Below are 22680 nucleotides of genomic sequence, written 5' to 3' on the forward strand. Positions count from 1 at the left end.
GAAGAAAAAAACGAATAAAATCGATATGTCGTAGTCGGTCGTTAAAATCGCCGGCGGATGTTTCAGACAGATTAGTAGACGCGCGCAGGCAACATTTGCATTTTGCGTCTGCGGGTATCCGAAAATCGAATACAGGAGAACCCACCCATAAACTGCGGCGACGCGAACTAGGGTGGAGGAGGGAGGAGGGGGGATGATGGTGGTGCCTCCTCGGGACCTTTTATATACCTGCAAAACCGCTGCCTCTGTGAATTAACGAAGACGCGGGTTGTACAAGGGCCCAGGATGATATCCGTTCATCCGTACGCCAGAACGACTCGTTGTTCTTCGTGTTTCATTCGCTGTATAACACCTTCTGCCCACACGAGTCTATCTGATGTAGAAGGAAAGTTGGATAAGGAACAATCGATGAGTTGAAGGAAGGGTTTGGATGGAGGACGTCAAGTTGCGGTATAAGAGGACTTGTGTCATCTTTGGGACTTTGAGTTGATGATCAGATGATTTTGATGGCTTACGGCGAAACGGCTTAATGACGGGGCAGTTTATTTTATGGGGGAGATAACATTGACTTGTTGTGGTGTGTGTGTATAGGTTTGGGATTAAGACCTTTGGGCCTGTGGTGCTTTAGGCCCCAGTTGGGGGGTCAAAGTTTTTTGAGGTGTAATGGAATATGTTGTTTTTGTCGCACAGAAGTCTGGGATCAGTTTTTGGGATGAGGCAGTCCAGTTGGTGGGTTGAAGGGGGCGAAGAGCGAAGATCTGCGGAGTAGGTTCATCTTTGGATTCTTTTACTTGTGGTTTGTGATGCAATTACTGTAATTAGTTTTCATAATTTTAATAAACTAAAAGTGTGAGTTGATGATGAGGCTAATGACTCAAATGTTTTCATTTCAGGGAGAGTTGACTTCAGAATTGAAAGTTTTCAATGGAGTGGTAAATGAAATTTGAAAACAGAACATGAGACTTCAAGTTTCACTTAAAATTCAGCAAATTGAGTGGGATTATTGTTAACATGAATCGTCAGGTCCTGGGTGCTGTGGCCCTTTAATCTTTCTAGTTAGTTCCTGTAAGGAAACGAATTGGAGCGGTTGTGCCTTTCGAGCGTATAAAATAAAAAAAAAAATAAATAAATATAGAATAAAAAAAATAAGTTAAATGATGCTAAATGTGTGAATAAATAACATTCACACGTTTAGAATCATTAGAACTATCCCATTTCTAATAAACCCTATTGGGATATGGGTAAAAGTATATAAATAAATGTAGCAACACAGTCAATTACTTCAACTCACTAGAACTCTTCATTACTGGCACGAGGACGGCACGACTGACCTAGAGGACCGGTGTCCAGAGACTGAATTCTTACTATTTGAAAACCCTTTATTAAGGGAAAAAACAAGAGAACGTTTAGGACTCCAGAGGACAGAGTTTCCCTTGAATTCCACATGTGGTAAGGATTGCAACGCTCTCAAGTTCAAAACACAACAAATCATAAATTAGTCCTTTTCTGGAGACTCTTTCAAACACGTCCTAAACCTTGTCGAGTGATTTTTGAAGATAAACAAAAAAGCTGTGTTCTAATTTTCCAACAAACCCTTTCATGAATTATTATATAATTCCATCAGAAGCACTAGAACACTCGATTTCTCAAAATATCCCCTCCCCCCCATTTTCTCGCACTTGAAATCGATAAAAATTTCCCAATTTCAACACAAAAACCTGTCAATAATTTTCTAAAAATTTCCTATATTCGTCTTAATTGTCCAATAGTCTTCTCATTCCAACGCGACAAAAATCGTGTTGAATCGATACCGCGTAGAATTATTAAACAGTATCGACTATTCTATCGTGGGTGGAGTAGTCTCTCGGAATCGTGCCTGACCACCGACAACTTTGATTCACTGCGATTGTTGGGTTTGTGTGAGCGAACGTGAGCCCAAGCCAAGTTCAATGATCGGCGCCGGTGCGCGGGCGCGCGTTACAAACCACCAGTTGCTTGTGTTTTGAATTACCACATTCAAGGACTGACCCCTGATCTCCAGGATCGGCCGTCAATAAAACGAATGTTAAATAATTTGTAGGAAATTTATCAGCCGTCCAATAAATCATTGACGATGATTAAATTATGCACATTGTGTTAGCGGTTTTCATGATGCTGTAAAGAGTGGTAAATAGGTAGAATAGGTTGCAATTTTGTTATTATAATTCTTGGATTGTCACCTCAGGTTATAAACGGACTATGACGTCAGGTGCTTAAGACCAGCGTAAATGACATCAGTTGATCCATATCGCTGTTGACTTACAACTGGAAATTATATGGTGCATCGTAGAGGATATTGAACATATAATCGTTGCGTCGCATAAATAAAAATTTTGCCATATCTTAATTTAAGACGTTAAACCCACTCTCAACTATTGCCTCAATAACCGAAATAAAAGTAATGGCTGAAATCGAGAGATTATATCGACTTTTTTAAAACCTTTGCCTCAAATTGACACGTTAAGACATGTCAGAATACTCGAGTCTTATTTATTGTCCCTCCGTGACTTAATTGAAATGTCTTTAAGACCAGAGTTTCTACTTTGTCATAAATTATTTTCCGACATTTCAGTTTCAGCGGCGGATTATTCGACAAAGGGATTGAGGACAGCAAATAAGTCAGTGTGGACATGACGCAGGGTTTATCGAGGGAAAAAGACATGTCAATAAAAATAAAAGTGAGTTTGAAATTTTTGCAGTTGAAAATTAATGTCTCGGGGATAATCGCATGTTTGTCCACCCTCGCAGGAAAGATTTTCTTCGACCGGTGATCGATATATGGACGATTTCGATCGTGGGTTCAATTGCTGGTTGTTTATCCCCCGGGTTTTATAGGATAATAGCACCTGGCGTGGACACGCGTCGGTGGGATATTATCGATTGCTGTTTATCATTGAGTTGATGGTGTATCGTAGCGCGGGTGGATATGGATAAGAACGGTTGTAGAGAGGCATGAATGGACGCGCCTGTGGCCTCGGAAGGCGCCGGAGATCTCGGTGATTTTAGGTGGGGGACGGATGGGGACTACAGCAGGCTGATGTCTTAAATTAAGACGTTTTGGTACAGAGGGTTGTACCAGATCGTCTTAATTTGCATGGGTTAAGGCGTGAATTCAATACTTCAACGAGGTTTCGCGTTTTGACGAAAAACTTAGGTCTTAAATTAGGACATGTTGGAGTCTTAAATCGATTTTAGGCTGACAGTCTGAGGGGAGTAAGTGAATGGACAAGACAGAATTTAGATTTTAATGAAGACAAACATCCATTGAATTGTGTTTTACTTTACATTCATGTTCAGTCTTGGTTATCATGTCCTAAATTAAGACCTCTCAAGTTACCGTCCTACAATGAGACATTTCCCACGTTCATTCATCTCCGAATTTATGGGGTTGCGTACAAATCATCAATATTGGTACGGCTGTCATGTCCTAAATTAAGACACCTCAACTTGGCGCCCCAAATTTACAAATTTCGAATGTTCTTTCAACTGACAGGTCCCACACAAACCCTCATCACTACTTTCAATCCCGACCAGTCACAGCACGGGGAAACATCCCAATTAAGACCCTTTCACACATGTCTTAAATTAGGACCCTCTTTCAAACACCTCTACGACACTACTTTTCACGCTGAATAATGGAAGACATCATCGACCAGAAAAAATCGAGACCACTTCCCCTCCCAACCCATTGTTTCACCCGTGCGCATCCAATCATAAGTGTCTCCATTCATGCCCCACACAAACCCATAGACGTATTCATGAATCAACTCCCCACAATTGACAATTTGCAAGTAAAAAAAAATTTTTTTTTTACTATCCCCCGGGTCTGTCCCTGCGGTCGGAGGTGACGCGTCGGCAAGAGGTGCCGACATTTCACGAAGGCGTTACGGAAATGTGTGATGTATTGTAAAAACCTGTGCGTACGCGACGCGTAGCCGTAGGCACTGTAATTGCTACGGTAGACGGTTATAGGACAGGGATTTTTGAGGGGGGCGGGAGGGAGGGAGGGGGACAGAGCCGAGGGCATCGTAAAGCTCGGCCGTGTAATTTAAACATTGCCTCACTTTCTATACGCACACGAAGACTCTACATCCTCCACCCCCTTTTTTTACGGTTTCCACAAGTGTCATTTTTTCTCCTTTGAGAGATTAAAAAAGTGACCCATTTTGTCCCATGTCTTAAACAGATGTCTTAAATTTTAAAAAATGTTGTATTTTGTGGAAATAATTGTTGATGAAATTATTAGGGATTTAACGAGAGTGGGGTTCATGTCTTAAATTAAGACACTTTAGGCCATTGTTTTTTTTGTTTGAGACGCTGATGTTTTCGGATTTAAGAGGTTTAGGTTATGATATTCAGGTCCTGGGGAGTGTCTTAAATCAAAGGGTTGACAGAGGCGTTGACTTATTGAGTTAAGACGTTTAAGTTAATGTCTTGAATTAAGACATTCAAGTATTGAATTTCTGGTGGACAATCGTCAGATTCCTCAATTTCTGTTTCGGCGTCACTTGAATTAAGACACGTTGACTCAGTGTCTTAAATCATCCCACGCGGGCTTTTCTTTTCGAAACATTCAGTTTGGTTTTAGTACTTCATCTTTGCCATCTTAAATTGACAGACTCGAGAATTTTATTCACGTCTTAAATTAATTTACTGCACCCTTAAGCAGGGGATGAGCACGAGGGGGGGAGGCACGTACGATTTGGACCTATTTATATCCCTTTACACGTTTCCATGTATACATCCTATTCGATCATGACACATTAAGACCTCGTGTTGTACCCTTTCATTCTATTGTGTGTACAATAAGAAACTCAAGTAAAAAATTTTGTTTCATCATTTAAAATGAAAATAAATTTACTAATTCAAAAATAATAAATGCTATGTCCTTATATTGTTTACAAAAATTAATTTTAAAAAGATGAATTGTACACATTTTTTTTGTACATTATGAACAGAATATTAATTGTGCACACGTGTGTTGAAAAGATTAACAAAAGTCCAGTGGATAATTGTTTCTAAACACCTGACTAAATTATTATTTAATAGTTTTATCACTATTCGAGTGAACAGGCGAATTATGCACACAATATCATCTGGAATATATAACGACGTACACAATATTTGACTCCAACACTGAGAGAAAAATATAATTTTGTCAATTAAATATTTTTCTGGCAAAAATTTACAGCGGATTTTCCAATGGAAATTTCGAGCAATTGTTTGTCCAAAATAAATATGATTCACAAAACTATATTTTTCTCTTAGTGACTATGTCTATAATTAAAATGAATAAAAATAATTCTATTCGCAGCGCGTACTCAGCAAATCATCAATTTATTTTAACGATCTCCATGAAAATCCGATAATTGATACAAATATAATGAATGAAAAACGTCAAGATGACACACGACAAATCGAAGCCATCAGTATCCTCAACCCCCACGTGCCCACACACAACTTCACTCCTCGTCCTTCGTACCAAGAAGGCGTAACCCACATATTCTACCATCGTTGTCGGGTGCACCATTAAACCGATTAACGTATCTCGTGAATGTGTCGAGTGACTGATTGTGCGTATGGAGACCAGCTACGAGAGAAATCATAAATGAAGTCTGATCGCATAACAGTGTAACCCAACCCCAGTGACTGCCGTTGGCTCGATTCGATGATATAAAGACCCGTTGGAGCATGAAAAAAAAAAAATTCAATCACTGATATGTCCACTGACCAATCAAGTGGCATTACTTTGTTATCTCTTGCATGATCATTTTTTTTTTCATTAACATAACGACTGCAAAAATTCTTGGACGTGTTTTGTTGTGGCTTTGGATTAAAATGGGTTTGTTCTGGGGGAAATTTAATGACAGAGACATTGCCAGGTGTTTACGATGGATTTTTTTTTCCGACCCTTCGATAATTGGAGATCGTTTTCAAGGTTTGCAACAGTAGGCATAACTGTTTTTTTATGGCCGGAGGTGAGGAATGATATTTTAAATAGTTTTAATGGTGCAGAAATATTTGCGATTTTAATATGAAAGAGAAAAAAATGTTATGAGGTGAAAGAAATATTCGAGGTCTGGGGAATTATTTTCAAATTGTGGAAGAAAATTGAATTTTATTGCGTTGTCGGGGAATTTTTTAGTCGATTAGTGTGAGGACGCCACCGCCAGGTGGAACTCCTGCGGAGACGATGCCCTAGAGACGTCGTATATTCGAATCGTCTTACTTTAATCATTTGGAATGTCGTAAAGATAACGTGAAGTGAGTCGACTTAAAGAATCTTCAATAATTAAGAACACGATTCGCATAGAATGTTTCATCGGAATTATTGAAATAATTTCGAAGAAATATCAATCAATAATAATATGAAGAAGTAAAACAAATATGAGGCTAAAGAACAGTCTGAGGTCTCGGGAGAATTGTTGGGGGATTATTTTCAAGTTGTGAGAGGGAATTGTATTTTATTGCGTCGTCGGGGGATGTTTAGTCGACTAGTGTGGGGACGCCACCGCCAGGTGGCACCCTCACGGACTCATCCCACATTGGAAACGTCTTAATTAGCACATTTGGAACGTCTTAAAATTCGCGAGAAGTGAATCGCCATAAACATCGATCAGGAATTAACCACATGATAGACATAAAAAATTTCACCGAAATCATTGAAATAATTTCCAATAAATATCAATCAATAATTCATAAAAACGTCACATCGACAATCAACAAATCGATACATCAATTCTACCTCTTTCCACAACCCATATTTCAGTTGATACATGGGGGCAAAACGGTTAGCCACAACTATTCATGAGAAAATTACTATTTCATGGTACAATGACACCCAGTGAAGTCAACGTCGGCCAAAAAAAATTCAAGTCACCGAGTAAATAGTGAATAATTCTCCGGTCTCAATCAAAAAGTTCTCAACGAGTCGTCTATTTGTTAGAATCCCCCGGTTTCCCGACGGACGCGTCGGAATATATCACACAGGGCCCAGGCAAAGAAAGAGGGTTCGCCATAGAGCTGTCCCCCCCCCCTCGACACTGCCCCTCCCCCACCACCCGCTGCGTAGAGGATCCACGGTCGATCTCTCCTTTTTTTTCGACTTTTATTCTTTTTCAATATTTTTTTTTTCTCCTCCTTTTTGCTCCACCGCTGGCTCTCTCGCATCTCGAGGAACGAGTGAAAATCATGCACATACGTCATGCGACTGGTGTATTAGTGAACAACTCGCACGCACGTCTGAGAGAAAAGAGACCTCGTTTAGTCAGTTTTTTTTTTAAACCCCTAATTTTTATCCTCTCGCGTTTCACCTCAAAATCATCTTCATGTTCAGAATATTATCCGAAAATATAAAATCGGAGCGGAGAGTAGAAGAAAATGTAAGAATTCTATGGGATTTGATGGTATCAATCGGGTAAAAATCAATAATTTCGGCGATTCCTAATGTTAATAACAACAATGTTTCATCGTTTTTTAAATAATTATTGATAGTTGGAATGTGTTGAGCGGAGATTATTCTTTTTGACTGACTTTCGTGTGAGAATTGATTCAGTTTCCGATTGTTTTATTTCATCGAATTTCGCGGCTTAAATTAAGACACTTTAGGCTATTGAGCTGCATTAAGACTATCTTTTGCCTTTTCATGTATTCGACGAGCCGCACTCATGTGCCTCGTTAGGTCCTAAATGAAAATGTTAATAATAGGACGTACGTCTTAATTTAAGACATCGCAAGGTGACGTCTTAAACAGCTAGACTTTTGTTATTTCGTTTAGATGATTCACGTCAAAAACTTGAAATCATGATCATTATTATTATCATGTATTTAATATTTTCGAAATGTTATTCCTGAGAACTTGAAACATTTTGAACTTTTGTCTTAAATTAATTTTCCCGATAACGTGATTTCCTTATCATCATCTTCATTTCGTATTTTTAATTAATTTTTATGTTAACTCGAGTGATGTAATTTCATATTTCATCGTCTTAAAAAAATCCGGAGCTTAAATTAAGAAAATTTAAGACAGCGGATTGCATTAAGACCTTGAGAATTTATCTCACGTGTCTTAATTTAAGACCCTTGAAAGCAATATTTTCAATATCGATTTTTTCATTTTCTCGTTTAGACTATTTACGGCGTCGGTTTAACATTATTATTGTTATTATTACTGATATAATACATTGAAATATTTTAAGCTCGTGGATTAAATCAAGACCTTTTGCATCTCGATGCATCTTAATTCACAGTGTGGACTATAAATAGACGACTTAATTTGAGACAGATTAAGACGATGACTTAAATAACCGACATTTTTATTTTGATTTTTCAGGAATATTTAATCCACAGGGCTTAAATAATTTTGAATATCATAAATCACGATTCGTACGAGTATTCACATCTTAAATTACCGCATCTGAAGCTTGTCTCTTAAATTAATTACCGAGATATCATCGCGTTCTCAACATCATCATCATTTCATATTTTTCAAATAATTTGATGAATTAATTTGAGATAACCACATTTATAAAATAAACATAATCGACTCCAGTAAATAACGAGCGGTGAATCATCGTGTCATATATATCCGACGATTTTTGACCGATAACGATAGCACTTCGAGTCAGATGATTGAGACTATCATAAATACTACAAACTCCCGACACCGAAACATTCACTAAATACCGATAAAAAAATAATGCCCTTAAGAGGTTTTTACAATTTTCAAAATCATGAACATTAATAATAAGTCTCACAATACCACAATACGTGATATTTAAACACCTCAATATTATAATTCGTTGACGATGAGTCCCACAGCGTCTCAATTCGACTGGGCCTTATCTCAAAAATTGAAAGTCAAGCGGAACCCCATTTACTAATCCTTGTCGAGCTAATCGTGTTTTATTTGATAAATAAAATGGCCTTTGAAATATATTTGCCCACGCTTTTGTAACTCTACTAATGTTGTGACGCGAACGCCGGCGACGGCCCTCTCGGGATGGGTCGTAGGACCCTTGGGCCTTGATGCCTCCCAACGTGTCCGTCTCCTCGACTCACTCCACATCCCATCGTCGTTTTGTGCAAACAATCGTGTGTGTCCCGAGCCAACAGTGACAGCCATACCCTATCCGTATCCCACCTTCTCAAATTCGTTGATAGCAGGTGGTTTGGGAAATGTCAAACATGGAGATGGTCAATTTTTTTGGGCCTTTTTAAATGGCAGTGTCTACATTGATAGAGCGATTCATTTATTCCAAATGGCATTGGCCGGATATTAACGAATAGGAGAGTTGAATATAAAGAAATAAGTATTGTTAATAGTTAACGATATAACTATGTACATTTGTTAATAGTTAACGAATGGCTGAGTTAGCGAATGCCAATTCAAATAAAATTTGTCAAATATGGACTCATTAACTATTAAAAAATGGTGGAGTTGAATGAGGAAAAGATAATATTTGTTAATAGTTAACGATATAACTATGTGCATTTGTTAATAGTTAATGAATGGTCGAGTTACATAGCGAATGTCAAGTCAAATAAGGTTTGTGAAATATGCATTCGTCAACTATAAACGACTTGTGGAGTTGAATATGAAGAACTGAATGTTCGTTAATAGTTGACGAATGACGAATGTCAAGTAAAAGGTTTTCCAAACAATCATTCCTTAACTATGAACCAAAAGTGGAGTTGAATATGACGAAGTGAATATTTGTTAATAGTTATCGAATGGTTCACTTGGATGGCCCATGTCAAGAAAGCAGGTTCATCAGATATCCATTCGTTAACTATTATCGAATAGCTCTGTTAACGAAGAAATCGCTTTCGTGATTAGAAATTGTCTTACGTCGTGATAAGACACTCATCCCCACGTTAAACTGTCGTAATAAACTTTTGAAGACTGAACTGTTTGAAACTGTGACTGCAACTAATTATTACCTATTTAATTTAAAATAAAATTATTAATAATTATTAGTTAATATCCACAGTTCAACTTGAAAGAAAGTTCAATAGCATTTGATTCATTTTTTCATTTTTATCGTTCCATCTGGACCACTGGGTTTGGCTCACCAGAAACTGTCCCAATTACCTCAGATACTTATGACTAAAAAGGGTCCAATGCCCAGTCTTGTTACCGTAAATCTGGGGGAAAAGGGCCCGATGCATTAATCAATTTACTCTATATATACGACTGGAGTTATCTTAGGGTAGCCCTAGCCCTTTAATCAATTCAAAAATTATCTAAAACTCGACCAAATTTTTAGAAAACTCGATCACATTTGGAATGACAATTGTTTAATTGTAAAATTCACTGTGGCGCGTATGATTAGTCGGTTAATTGCCTCTTTAAATCACTCAACTCGGTGATTATGGGAGTGTTGTATTTCGCCATTGATCGATGTAATCTATTTTGTGTTGTGGAAACATTTCCGAGAGCGAAGCCTCATAAACACTCGCGCGGTGGTCCAAGGGGGTCGCCCTTGATGACGGAATCACCTATCGCTTAGTCATAATATAAGTCCCCTAATTCCTTTATCGGCTGATTGATTTATTGGATATCAAAGACATGAAATGATTTCGCCGCGTCAGGAAGAATAAAGAACTCAGTTGAAACGGTTTTTCAATCTTAAAAGTCTTAAAAAGGTCTCCCTAAATTAAGACGTTCGGAAAATGAATTTAAAACGGACTAAAACGGCTCAATGAGACGAGTATTTTTTGCTAGATGTCTTAAATATTGATTAGGACACTTCAGACGTTAATCCAGCAAAGTCTTTGCAAAAGATCCGGAAAGGCCATAAATAAGGGCTGCTTGTCTTAATTTAAGACGGAGCAATACGGATTTTTCCTATTTTTAAGGCGTTTTTCAGTCTTCAAATGTCATTTAGATTCTGGAACGATTAGAAAAATTCGTTATGCCCCGTCACCTGAGGAATTATGCGAGGGAATAATTACTGTCACTGTGAAAACTGATGTCTTAAATTAGAAGAGGGGTTTTAAGACGTTTATACTAGTAGATTTAAGCCTGAAAAATCCAGGAATCGAATCTTTTTTTTCTACTTCCACAACATTACGGTAAAATTCTTCCATTTGACATGGAATAAGTTGTCTTAAATACGATGGCTTAAATTTTAAGTCATCAAAAAATATCTGGCATGTCAAGAGTTTTCTTTAAGACCTTAAAGAAAAATCTATTTCAGAGCCTTCGAAAATTGAATTATTCTCATTCAATACTTTCTTTACTCTCTTAAAAATGTCAACTTAATCCGGCACTAATTAAGACCGCGTAAGACCAAAACCTTTCAATGAAAAAAATCCAAATATCGTATAATTCAATATAAAACAGGGGAAAAGGTCGTTGGCAATCAACAGGTTTTAAATTAAGCCGCTCCGTCATAATTCATGTCTTAAATTCGTCTTAAACGAAATCAGATTCACGGAAAGAGAGGGAAACCTCTTGAATATGGAATGGAATGTTCTTTTAATCCAGTTGCGGACGTTTTAAATTAAGACATGTGGTATTAAACCCCCACTCGAATTAAGACATTAATTTTACCAGTGACAAATTAACTACAATGGAATTATAAAATTCAGCAATGTACACACACCGCCTTATTGTGGCGAGGGCGATAACACCGGCCACCAGCAGACCGTAGATCATCTCTTCCTCTTTCTCCAGTGTCTGGAGTGTCCCCGTCTTCTCCCAATAACACCACCACGTTCTAGCATCCACTCGCGCACTTCAATCCCTCTCGCCGTTAACGATCAACAAATTTTTAACGTCAAATCACAATAAAAATATTGCCGTTTATTAAGTTTTGTCTCACCACAAATACATGGAGTCATCAATAAACAATGTCTAATCGCGAGAGGCACGGCACATCGCCGTCGGCATGACGTATCAAACTCGAAACTTCCATTATCAGTTTATCGTCTGATACAGAATCGTCACCAACCGATTATTGCCGATCTCTACCGATTTGCGAGCACTCAACAATTTATTTAGATCAAGAGAACGTCCAATTTGTTCAATGAAATTTTTAGTAACAATCACTTGCCGATTTTTTTACCGATCTCAACCAATTTACGCACTGAATGATCGATCAATATGGAATGAAAGTTTAACGTGTTGGATCGAGGTTTAAGGAAATACTACCCGCCGATTTCAACCGATCGCAACCGATTTTTCAGCATAAAATTGTCGATTAAAATCCCACCGTCTCGTTTATTCAATAGACAATTGAAAAATCGTCAATCGTCGATTTTTTCATACCGATTTCAACCGATTTTCAATCATCAAATCAACAGGTGGACTTGAACTATTGTATTGTCTGTTACGTTGAATGAGGTAAAAATTATCCCTAAACTTTGACACGACACGACACATCTGACCATTCGGTTTGCCGATCTCGTGGTGACTGAGAGGGTCCCGTGGCGACTCCCAGTTACTCACTTGTGCGGACCTCACTACTCACTCACCGCCTCGGTCCCACCTCCTTCTTCTCCCTTCTTTCCGCACTCTCCGGCTCCTCAAGCCACCTTTTTTTCCCCTACCCGTTTTGTCGACTTGAAGGCAACCGGGGCACCTCTTGCAGGTCTCTCTCAGCTTCACTGCCACCCTCACCGCGCGCGCGCGATTGTGTGGGGGATTATTGTTGGAGACGGGGGAGAAGTGTTCGGTGGTTGAGACCCCCAGCCCCCCCTTCCTCCGCCTTCACCCCCACACGGCGCCCGTCGACGGGGAACAGGCGAATTTCATTACACGTGTCATTGAACACGAGACAACGATATCATCTTACCGATGTCAAGATCTTAATTTAATTTTCGGTGAAATTATTGGGGGCAAAATTACTGTCCAGATTAATTTCTAAAATGTGGAATATTACTGCTGGGAATTTTTTGAAAATCTAGGGAAGTTGCCTTTCAAGTCTAATTGTTGTCGACTCAAAATTGAATTTGGTTCAAATTATTTATCGAATCTGAGACGAGATTGTCAATCCTCACATTCGTTAAATATATTCTGAACACAGTTACAATTTTCTAACATCTTTAGTTTATAAATAAATAACTGGAGTTGTGTAAAATTGCAAACAGATTATTTTTATGACGATAAATCTATTATTTATAAATTATTTAATCGATGTTCCTCGAACACGCAACTTTCAAACATTTTTTAGACTGAATCCATTTTTCCCAGCGGCTCAATATCGAGATTTGGATTTAGACCCATAAAATCGAAATAATAAAAACACAGTAAAATGTACGGAAACTCGCGATCAAACGGCTCTCTAATTAAAGCTCTGATGTTCGGTAATAAAAGTAGAAAAACCTTTCACTGCAGGAAAAAAACTTTAGGTACTCAGACACAAATGGATTTAACACGAAGAGAATGAAATAAAAATCATAATATAATATAATATAATATAATATAATATAATATAATATAATATAATATAATATAATATAATATAATATAATATAATATAATATAATATAATATAATATAATATAATATAATATAATATAATATAATATAATATAATATAATATAATATAATATAATATAATATAATATAATATAATATAATATAATATAATATAACACACCAATATATTTCAAGACATTTCCGCAAATTTATTTGTAAGAAAACCCAAACACTTGCGCCGCAATGTTTGAATCATTTCGTGGTGCGCCGATGGTTGTAAAATACTGGACTGATTGAGGAGTCATTAGGAGCCTTAAGTATAATGTTTTCAAATCCGTGGAATATACACGAGAGACGCCGTGTAATGAACCATTGCCGCGCGTACAACTTCAGTATTGTACATAAGCAACATCACGTAGCACCGTGAAAAATTGTTAAGTTGAATTACTGACACCGATTGCAATAGTCATGGGTATGCCTGGTATGTGAAATGACAGGAGCACCAGCAAATACCCCACGACAATTACTCGAGTTATGACTTTTTAAAAATTTACTCGATTATCGTAGATATCTGTGGTAACAGGTATGCAATGTAATAATACTGTGAAAAATTATGTCACGAATAAGATACATTTGTTTTTTAAGGAGGCATCGATGATCAGGTATTTTTGGAATTTGAAAAATTGATGTAGAAATTTACGGGGAAATTTGTCACGTTGGTCAGGTGCAACCGGACTTGGGTCTGATGATTTTTTCACTCGTCTTAATTTACTGATCCGGTAATATGTGATAAGGAATTGATCAAGTGTTAATGTAATTACTCAGTTCTGTTGTTGTTACAGATATTTATCATAAAAAAAGAGGAGAACGAACTTTGTGTTAATAGAAACTAGAAAACTTGATCAAGTTGATGGTCACAAGACTTGACTTGACTCAGACAGACCTGATCAAGTCTGAAATTATAGTCGGGATCAAGTCCTGCATCATACACTTGATCCGATCTAGACTCATATTGATCCAATCGAGGTCCATCGACTTGATCCTGTTCGGACCCACAGACTTGATTTAGTTCAAAATTATACACTTGATCCAGTTCAAGATTACGGACTTGATCTAGTCCAAAACATTAGAATTTACAGGTTAATCTCCACTAGAATAATAACACAGCTCCTAATCAGTTCATTCAGTTGTTGTTGTTTTGACGATGATAATTATTTTCCGTAGGGATTACGTAAAAATTGGATAGCGGCCGCGTGATGCACGGGAAAACCCCTCAGAAACTGCTGACTAGCACTAGTGTACGCAGCGCGTTATCACAGAATGTTTTTTTAATTGACTATCACTACCACTTGTCTCTAGACTCGTCACGTCAGCGCTCCATCCAGTTACTCAGTGAACTCCTTGAACTTCATAGAAAACAAATAGACTACCACGCTAGTAGTTCGTGCAATCGATACTACTGGTGACTCAGATAAAAACACGAGACCTTGAGCATTTCGGATGTTTCACTGCCTGAACGTCCGATACAAACGACAATATGTGGAATTAACTCACAGAAAGTGAAATCCGTTCAGTTTTTTTTATTTCGGGCAATTTTTTTTACCACCACAAAAAATCTTTTTTTCTGTAATGAATATAGATATTGAAAACAAGGATAAATTGAAAAATTAAATTAAATTCAATTGCATTAAATGAAAAAATAGGATAAACTTCCTTTTAGTGAGAGCGTAATTTCTAACAAAATCCAAAATTGCATATTTTATTTCAAATTCTCCTCCATTCATATATTCATTTCCGCGGGGAAAGGCTCCGCAAAATAATAAAAATAAACGTTCATACTCCCGTAAGAGACGGATAGTTAATTAGCGCCGTGACACGGTAATTGTTGAGCTGAGGAGGTTCGATCCCCTGCCTTCTGAGAGGGAGGAGAAATGCATATTCTGGGACCGACGTGGGGTTAAGTGGCTTTCGCACGCGTCATTAAATTGAATGTCTGGATGGGAGAGGATCGTTACACCAATTTTAAGTCACCTAAAAATCCGGCTGTTATCATTTACGTAGCTGCCTCGAGGGCCACGTGACGTATATTGGACATATCGTATCTCTGACGTACGATTTGTTAGTTCGATAACTGACGTGCGAGAGCTGTCTTAATTTAAGACACGATTGAATTTGATTAGATTCTTCAAATTACTATTAATAATTAAGACCTCAGTCTAAAGTATCGTAATTGTTTTTCATTTATCTCAAAATTCATATTTCAAGATCAATGCCTAAAGTGTCTTAAATTAAGCCACTGATTTGAAATGTTCTAGCTACTTCCACCATTTAATCCCTAAAATTCATGAAAAATTCAATAGTCCGTCCTCTTCACTGGTTACTCAACATCCGGTATGACCCCCCACCCCTCCGCCACTCACTATTCGATGCTCCACCAACAAATTCGTATCACCAAATGACAATTCCACTTATCACTCTTTAACGTACCAACAGCCAGTGCCCGTAGCATGATTCATCCTGATAACGAATTACTCTTCAGACAGTGCGACTCACCTAGTATCGCATCACCGGCTCCATCACTTCACAAATCATACCATTCATTACCGAACGCAGTGACATAATATGCTAATTCTCCGACACGATAAACTTCGCACCCTGATAGAACGATTAGTTGTTCCAAATATGACTTCTTAACTATTTATCTCGATTCGTTAATAGTTAACCAGTCGTGAGAACCGTTAATTTTTATTCGCATTAAAGACGCAAGAATTGTATAGTCTTCCACATCTTGTCACGTCACAGCAAATTGTTGAATAGGATTTTAGATTAGATAGGAAGGATTCCAGGATTAATGTAGGAATCAGAATTAATCGTGACCCAAAGATTAATCCTAGCCCAACGATTAATCCAACAACCAGGATTAATATGGATAGATATTTTACAAGAAAATTGTACTGAAAAAGTGGAATGTCTGGAGCGGGATTCGAACCCGGAACCTTCAGATTATGGATCTGGCGCTCTTCCAACTGAGCTATTCGTCTCATAACCACCTTTTCACTCCAAATTTCTTCTACATATCAACCTCCGGCGTCCGTCTTAAAAAAATCCTTTTTTTTCACATATCCCTCGATATAATTGAATCCTTCCTCCTGTTCCATCACTCCGTCAATTCCCACGTTTATTCCCGACAAAACGATAAATAGCGCATCCACTGGTACAAACAAATATATTACACTGTCCCCTCGCGATTGGCAGCAGATCCATTAGTCGATAAAACTTGTTGTGAATGCCCGGAAAAATCGATGACTCCACCGCTGCTATCGCTCAACCATTAAATCATATCTACCATCCTATGTCTTAAATGTCCATTGACTCACCTATTCGCATTCTTCGGTGGTCCAATGCCAATTCCTCGAGGTGGTTTATTCGTCGAATGAGCGTTGGGGGTTGGCAATCGGGTCAGTTGTCGGCACGCGACGGAATAAACTCGCCGAGACTAACTCACTCGTGGTTTTAATGAATGACTACACTATGAGTGGAACTATGAATGAACTCCGCATGGCAGTTGCGGAGTAACCATATAACTGTGCAACGTGTGGGCGTCCGTTGGGTACCTCCAGCCAATCGCGCGAGATCGCAGGTTACAGACTATACCTGGGAAATTGTCATTGCATTACTAATCGATATATTTTTTTTTCTGCCAAAATTAATCGGCGAAATTATTTGGAATTCTTTTTGTACGGATTGAATGTGCAATTATAGAGTTAAGTCTCCTGGTGTTTGTTGACTTTTAGTTATAAATAATTTATTTAGAATTCAAATAATTGAAATATATATTTATGCGCATGTTAATAAAGTAGAAACGGTGAGATCGATTTCCTGTGGAGCCATTTTTTTTTCAAATATATTTTGTATATTATATATAATATATAAAATGTATTTGATATAATTTGAATATATATAATATTAATATATCCATATTGATATATATTAATATTAATGTATATAATATATAATATTATAGACTATAGATTATATATTATAGATTTATGAGTGAAGTACTGCATTCACGACAAATATTTCTGATTTTACTATAGAGATTTCGATTTTGATACAAAAAGTTAACAACGGAATTTTGTAACTTGATCAACATTTATGCTGTTGTCATTCTTTTTAAACTTGATTAAGGAGGCATTGGAATACCTTTTCCTCTCCAACGTGTTAGACGTTCTGGAGAGAAGGGGGCGGGGGGGGGGGGGCAGAGGGTGATTTTTTGGGCATTGCAGTCCCTCAGAAATCTAACACTCTGAATGTCCCCGTATTTGTACGCTGTAACGGTTATGGGGGTAATCCAAGGTGCGAAATGTGACGTAAATGATTATCCTGAAATGGAAAACCTCGCAGGATATCACCATGCAGCGGGATAACGATGAATTAATTGAGTTTCCAGCTCAACCGGATTCATGCGATATTCATAATTTCTGAGACTGCGAATGAGAAGGGAGGGACAGGGGGACGGGGTGGAGAACCAGTTTTTCAGTGATTTCAGTAATATGACAGGAATAAAACGAAAAATTTCCTAAATTAAATTTATAGGAATGACCAAAGTCAATTCAACAGCGAATTTTTGTTAATTATCTCGAAATCTACAGGAGATACCGAGAACAATAATAAATATTTTTCCGTTGCATTTGATTTTTGAGGAAAGAAATTGGATTTTTTTCTGTCTAGACTGACCGGTTGAGGGAATAAATTTGGATTAGTCGCGATTCTATCGAAAAATCGATATGTTTTGGGCCTCAAGTTGAGAGAAATGAAATCACAACTTTCGCAATCCGTTCACTCATGCAATCGGAATTTACCTGCGATTAGATCGAATCGCAAGAGAGTTGGAAGACTCCCGGCGCCAAGGGCCAGCTCATCACCTTCGATAATCGATCCCAGTCGCGAATTTACAGAAATGACGCCATTCACGATTCACATCCAAACATTTTGGTAAATTATCTTTGATGTCATAGATATCGAACATGAATCATACGATATTTATTTGATTGAATATTATCGATTCATTTGTACTTATCGAAATGAAGTGGATATTGGTCATTCGATTCGACGCGGATGAGTAATACAGTATTGCAGTATAGTAGCATCGTGTGATCCCTATAGTAGTATATTAGTAGAAGTGTATAGTGTATCCCTATAGTAATAGTATAGTATTGCCTATTAATTATTCGAATAACGAGATATTTCAGGACGTTTTTTGCTATGAATATTGTGAACGTAACTATCCGCCCATCGGGCTCTTTACTACACTCGATATCGTAGCAACTATTAAACATATGATAACAGATAATAGTTTGGAGAAATTAACTATCACAACTATCCCATATAATTTCCAAACTATTTTTCGTAAAAATCATTTTGGTGGAAATTATTATTTCCACGTGGAGAGAAGTGAATGGTAGATATCACTATAATATATAGGAACTCCTACTATGCGACTATAGCAAACATTACTATTCACTATAGCAATAATGACGAATTATTATGGAACGATTTACCATTGTGGATAGCTTAAATGCTACTATCCGTCCATCGGGACCTTTATTATCCTCAATATCGTAGCGACTATTAAATATGATAACTATTACCATAACTATGGGCGCTAATCGCTCCACTATTCTCATGTTTTAAAGCCCTGTTTATCGTTTACCATATCATATAGCCTCCGTTACTATGTGATATAGTAATTTTCCTCGTGCAGCTGCGGTACATTAGGCCAGCCAACTATCAAATCCTTTACTATAGACCATAGTAACCGTTACCATGAGACACTGTATTTCTCACTATATCTATCGAATCCATTGCTATCCAGGGTCTCACCCCACACTATGGCAACCGCCATTACAGTCCACAATAGTGATTATCACAACATAGTAATGCTCACTAAATTATCGTCATTATAGCCAACTAGCCGTGAATATTCACATAGTTCTCTCTACTATGACTTTCCCTGCAGACTGCACTGGCATAAAAGGCGGAACGATGCAGTTGCATCAGACGAAACTTTTTAACTGTCATCACGATCCTTTAACTATTAACGAGGCGACGTGATAGTTAAGAACCCACGTTTCGCGGAACTAAATCGTTCCTCACTGTGTTAGAACACAATTATAATTTTCAGAATCATCTGACGGTATCAGTGCGTGCTGAGCCGCTCCTATAAGTCCCAATTTTTCCCCCACCCATCGGATCCACGTCGAAAACTATTTTTTCGTCGAAAACGAAAAAAATAATAAATATGTCGCTGAGGGAAGTGAATCTCTTTCCCTCTCTCATTGTGTTTTATTTTTTTCTTTTTGTGTACAAACGACTTTGGTATACAGTGGATGCGTGCGAATTCGTTCGCCGTTAGGGGGCGTCGGTTTCTCAAACGGCGTGTGTTCTATACACCCCTCCCCCGCCCCTCATCGTTCCCACATCTGGGTTATCTGATGGCGGTGGTAGCGGAGAGTTCTCGGGGTTTGTGTGTGCGTCGGCGCGATCGCGCTGTCAAACTCTATCCCCGAGCAAATCTCTCCGGGCTCTTGGGGGCGTCCCGCGGCGCCGACGAGACCCCCGTGCCATTGTTGCGTTTGGGGATCTCTCTTGCAGGGAGTTTCGTCATTTTTGTTTCCCAGAAAAACTATCGGGCCGCCATAAGTTATTAATATTTTTTTGGGGGAAAGTTGTGGAGAGATGCGAGTGAAGACGAAATTGGAAAACAGGTGTTAGGGTTTTGTGGGGTTTGTGAAATGGATTAAAGTGTCTTAAATTTGGAAAGTGCGAGAGAAAAAGTGCGTTGGGAGGTCTTGTGGCTTGGAGCGGGTTTACTTTAAGACGGCGGGTGTTGGAGGATTTTTAGGTGTAATAGTTTAGGTCTTGATGGATTAAAGTCTTGAGGAATGTCTAACAGAAGTGAAAACATTTTAATTTATGGTAATGAATTTTTTTAGGTCTTAATAGTGGTCTTAAGGTGGCAAATTATCAGGATGGTTGGGTGTAGTCGCTTAAAAGGGGATTACTTTAAGACGTAGGAGGATATTAAGTGTTAATTTAATCCAGATGGCTTAAATTTCAAGGGATCCTCATTTCTAAAAAGCGAATAAGTGTTTTATAGTCCTATGGGTGGAAAAATTGTCGAACAAAAATTGTTGAAGTTAAAGTTCAGAAGTTCCTAAATGAAATATTACTAACTCTTAAATGCTATTGACACGAATTTTCATTATTGCCATCAAGTCAATGTCTCTGATGTTGACTTACAGTTCAAGTGCTATTTTTTTCTCAAATTGCTAATTTCCTCCTCACTTCTTATTCTTAAGACCCCTTTTCATGCAAATTTAATCCAGTTCTCGCTTCCCAAATTGGCTTAAATTTTTTTTGAAGACTGAACAACTCATCACTTACCACATCACACTGTCTTAATTATTTTGGGTCTTCATAATTTGAGTTGAAAGTGGAAATTTTTGAGGATTAATTTAAGACGACTATACCAGACGATCTTAAGAATTCTACTCCATAAAATTCTATTTTTAGACTCTTCACGCTGAAGGGTCGGCTTTATTGGGAATTCCATTCGCTCTTTAGTCCCAAAAACAATATTTTTGATTCTCAAAGAATTATTTTAAGACGCAGATCAGCACTACTCCTATCGGTGAAGTAGGCCTCGAAGGTCGTCTTCATTTCCGCGCCACATCCCGTGGGAACACGTAGTGTTGACCCTGAAGTGGGTCCGCTCTCTGTAACAAAGGACGACCCGATCCTTGTGGCCGATTCGAAAGAGGCCCGCGGAGAAAGGATCTATTCTTCTCACCGAGGAAATGTATTTATTTGAGTGTCGCCAGGGCTTTCGATTTTTTTTTCTCTCACGAGATGGGTAAAAGAATGCATTTTTCCATTCAATGCAACAACATAGCTCGTTAAGGAAAAATTTTGGGCCAGTGAAATCTCACTCACCTTTTCCAATAAATTTTCCACCTACGGCTGGACACTTTTCTCGCATCTTCTTTGCGACAGAACACGTGGATGACTTCTTGGTCCAGTCAGTTCTTATAGTAGTTGGAATGAAACGGACTATTTTTGGAGTCGATGTGCACAGGGATTTTCCAATTAAGCCTGAATTTAAGACGTCCTTTTGGGAAGGCCCTGGGGCAATGGCCTTTCGCTAAAAATTGCATGTTTTCTATTTTATATTTTTCTTGTAATAAGTCGCGATTAAAATTGAAATTAAAATAGTTGAAGAGGTCTTATCTGTCTTAACGGGTCATTTGTTGATGATATCTAATTTTGGAGGCAATGACTTATGTCCTAAAAACATTTTAATGTAAAATGTTTGATGGAGATTGAAATCTAATTGTTTTATGTATTATTTTCGAATATTATATGGAGGAGACGGAGATGCCAGAAAAAAATTCTTGTTTGACTATCTTAAACAAGAAAAGCGGGGAGTCAATGTCTTAAAGACATAAAAAGACGTTAGAGTTTGAATGGGGAAATTCCAGGAAAACGAGCGGCATTGGCATTGAGGAACGAACGAAAATTTCCCATTCACAACTAGAAAATTTGTCGTTTCATCACGAAATTTTCGTTGTTCCGAATGAAATGAAAAATTAGTCGCTACACGAGAAAAAAACTCCCCATAAATTTTGTATTTTTCCCCGTAATCGTTCATTAATTCTCAATTTGTTGGTATTTAAATTCACGTTCGATAGCATCGATCCAAATAAGACTGTAATAAACAAATTAATTTTATTTATTTTTTTTTTTTTATTACTTTCATTTCATAATTACAGGGAACAATATTTTCGTTACTTAAAACATACTCACTCAATACATTACATTTACTAATTTTCAAAAATGTCTGCACCCGATTCGTCTCACATACTTTTTCCAGAAAAACTCCAGATTTGAGTCGACTAATCCCATTTCCAGAGGAAAATATACTTAATAATTTCTGATTATGACACAATTCGTAACAACTCGCGTTAATGTTGCGCGATGACACCTTAAATTGTCATTTGTATGTCCCAACTCGGGACAACCCAAGGCAAGTCTTCGGCTCACGTCGGTGAGGCGAACGTTGTCGAGAGCAGACGTACACAGCCGAAGGCATTCCGAACGGGAAAAATTCTAGTGTTCGCGCTGGTGCAATTGTTAACCTTCAAAAATTGCTAAA

At 37.9% G+C, this 22680-nt stretch overlaps 1 protein-coding gene and 1 long non-coding RNA gene across 4 annotated transcripts in view; one reads left to right on the plus strand and one right to left on the minus strand.

The window, feature by feature from the left end:
* The window catches only part of LOC135170381 (uncharacterized), a 35357-nt gene extending 13883 nt beyond the window's left edge, over positions 1–21474 (minus strand). Inside the window, exon 1 of one of the 3 annotated variants that reach the window (XM_064136153.1) lies at positions 21462–21474. Coding sequence is in view for 2 of the 3 variants with exons in the window: in XM_064136151.1 (XP_063992221.1) it covers positions 11647–11701 (55 nt within the window). In the remaining variant the exon portion in view is untranslated. Of the gene's footprint in view, positions 1–11646; positions 12742–16843; positions 17069–21461 lie in introns of those variants that run through there. The other 2 variants (XM_064136152.1, XM_064136151.1) reach the window with 2 other exon arrangements.
* On the plus strand, positions 208–2948 carry LOC135170383 (uncharacterized). Its single transcript, XR_010300376.1, has 3 exons — positions 208–796; positions 894–1449; positions 2612–2948. It is a non-coding gene; the product is annotated as an uncharacterized LOC135170383 (long non-coding RNA).
* Positions 21475–22680: the final 1206 nt, after the last annotated feature.

Source organism: Diachasmimorpha longicaudata, chromosome 17 (genome assembly GCF_034640455.1).
Source record: "Diachasmimorpha longicaudata isolate KC_UGA_2023 chromosome 17, iyDiaLong2, whole genome shotgun sequence".
In the NCBI taxonomy this organism is placed as follows: domain Eukaryota; kingdom Metazoa; phylum Arthropoda; class Insecta; order Hymenoptera; family Braconidae; genus Diachasmimorpha; species Diachasmimorpha longicaudata.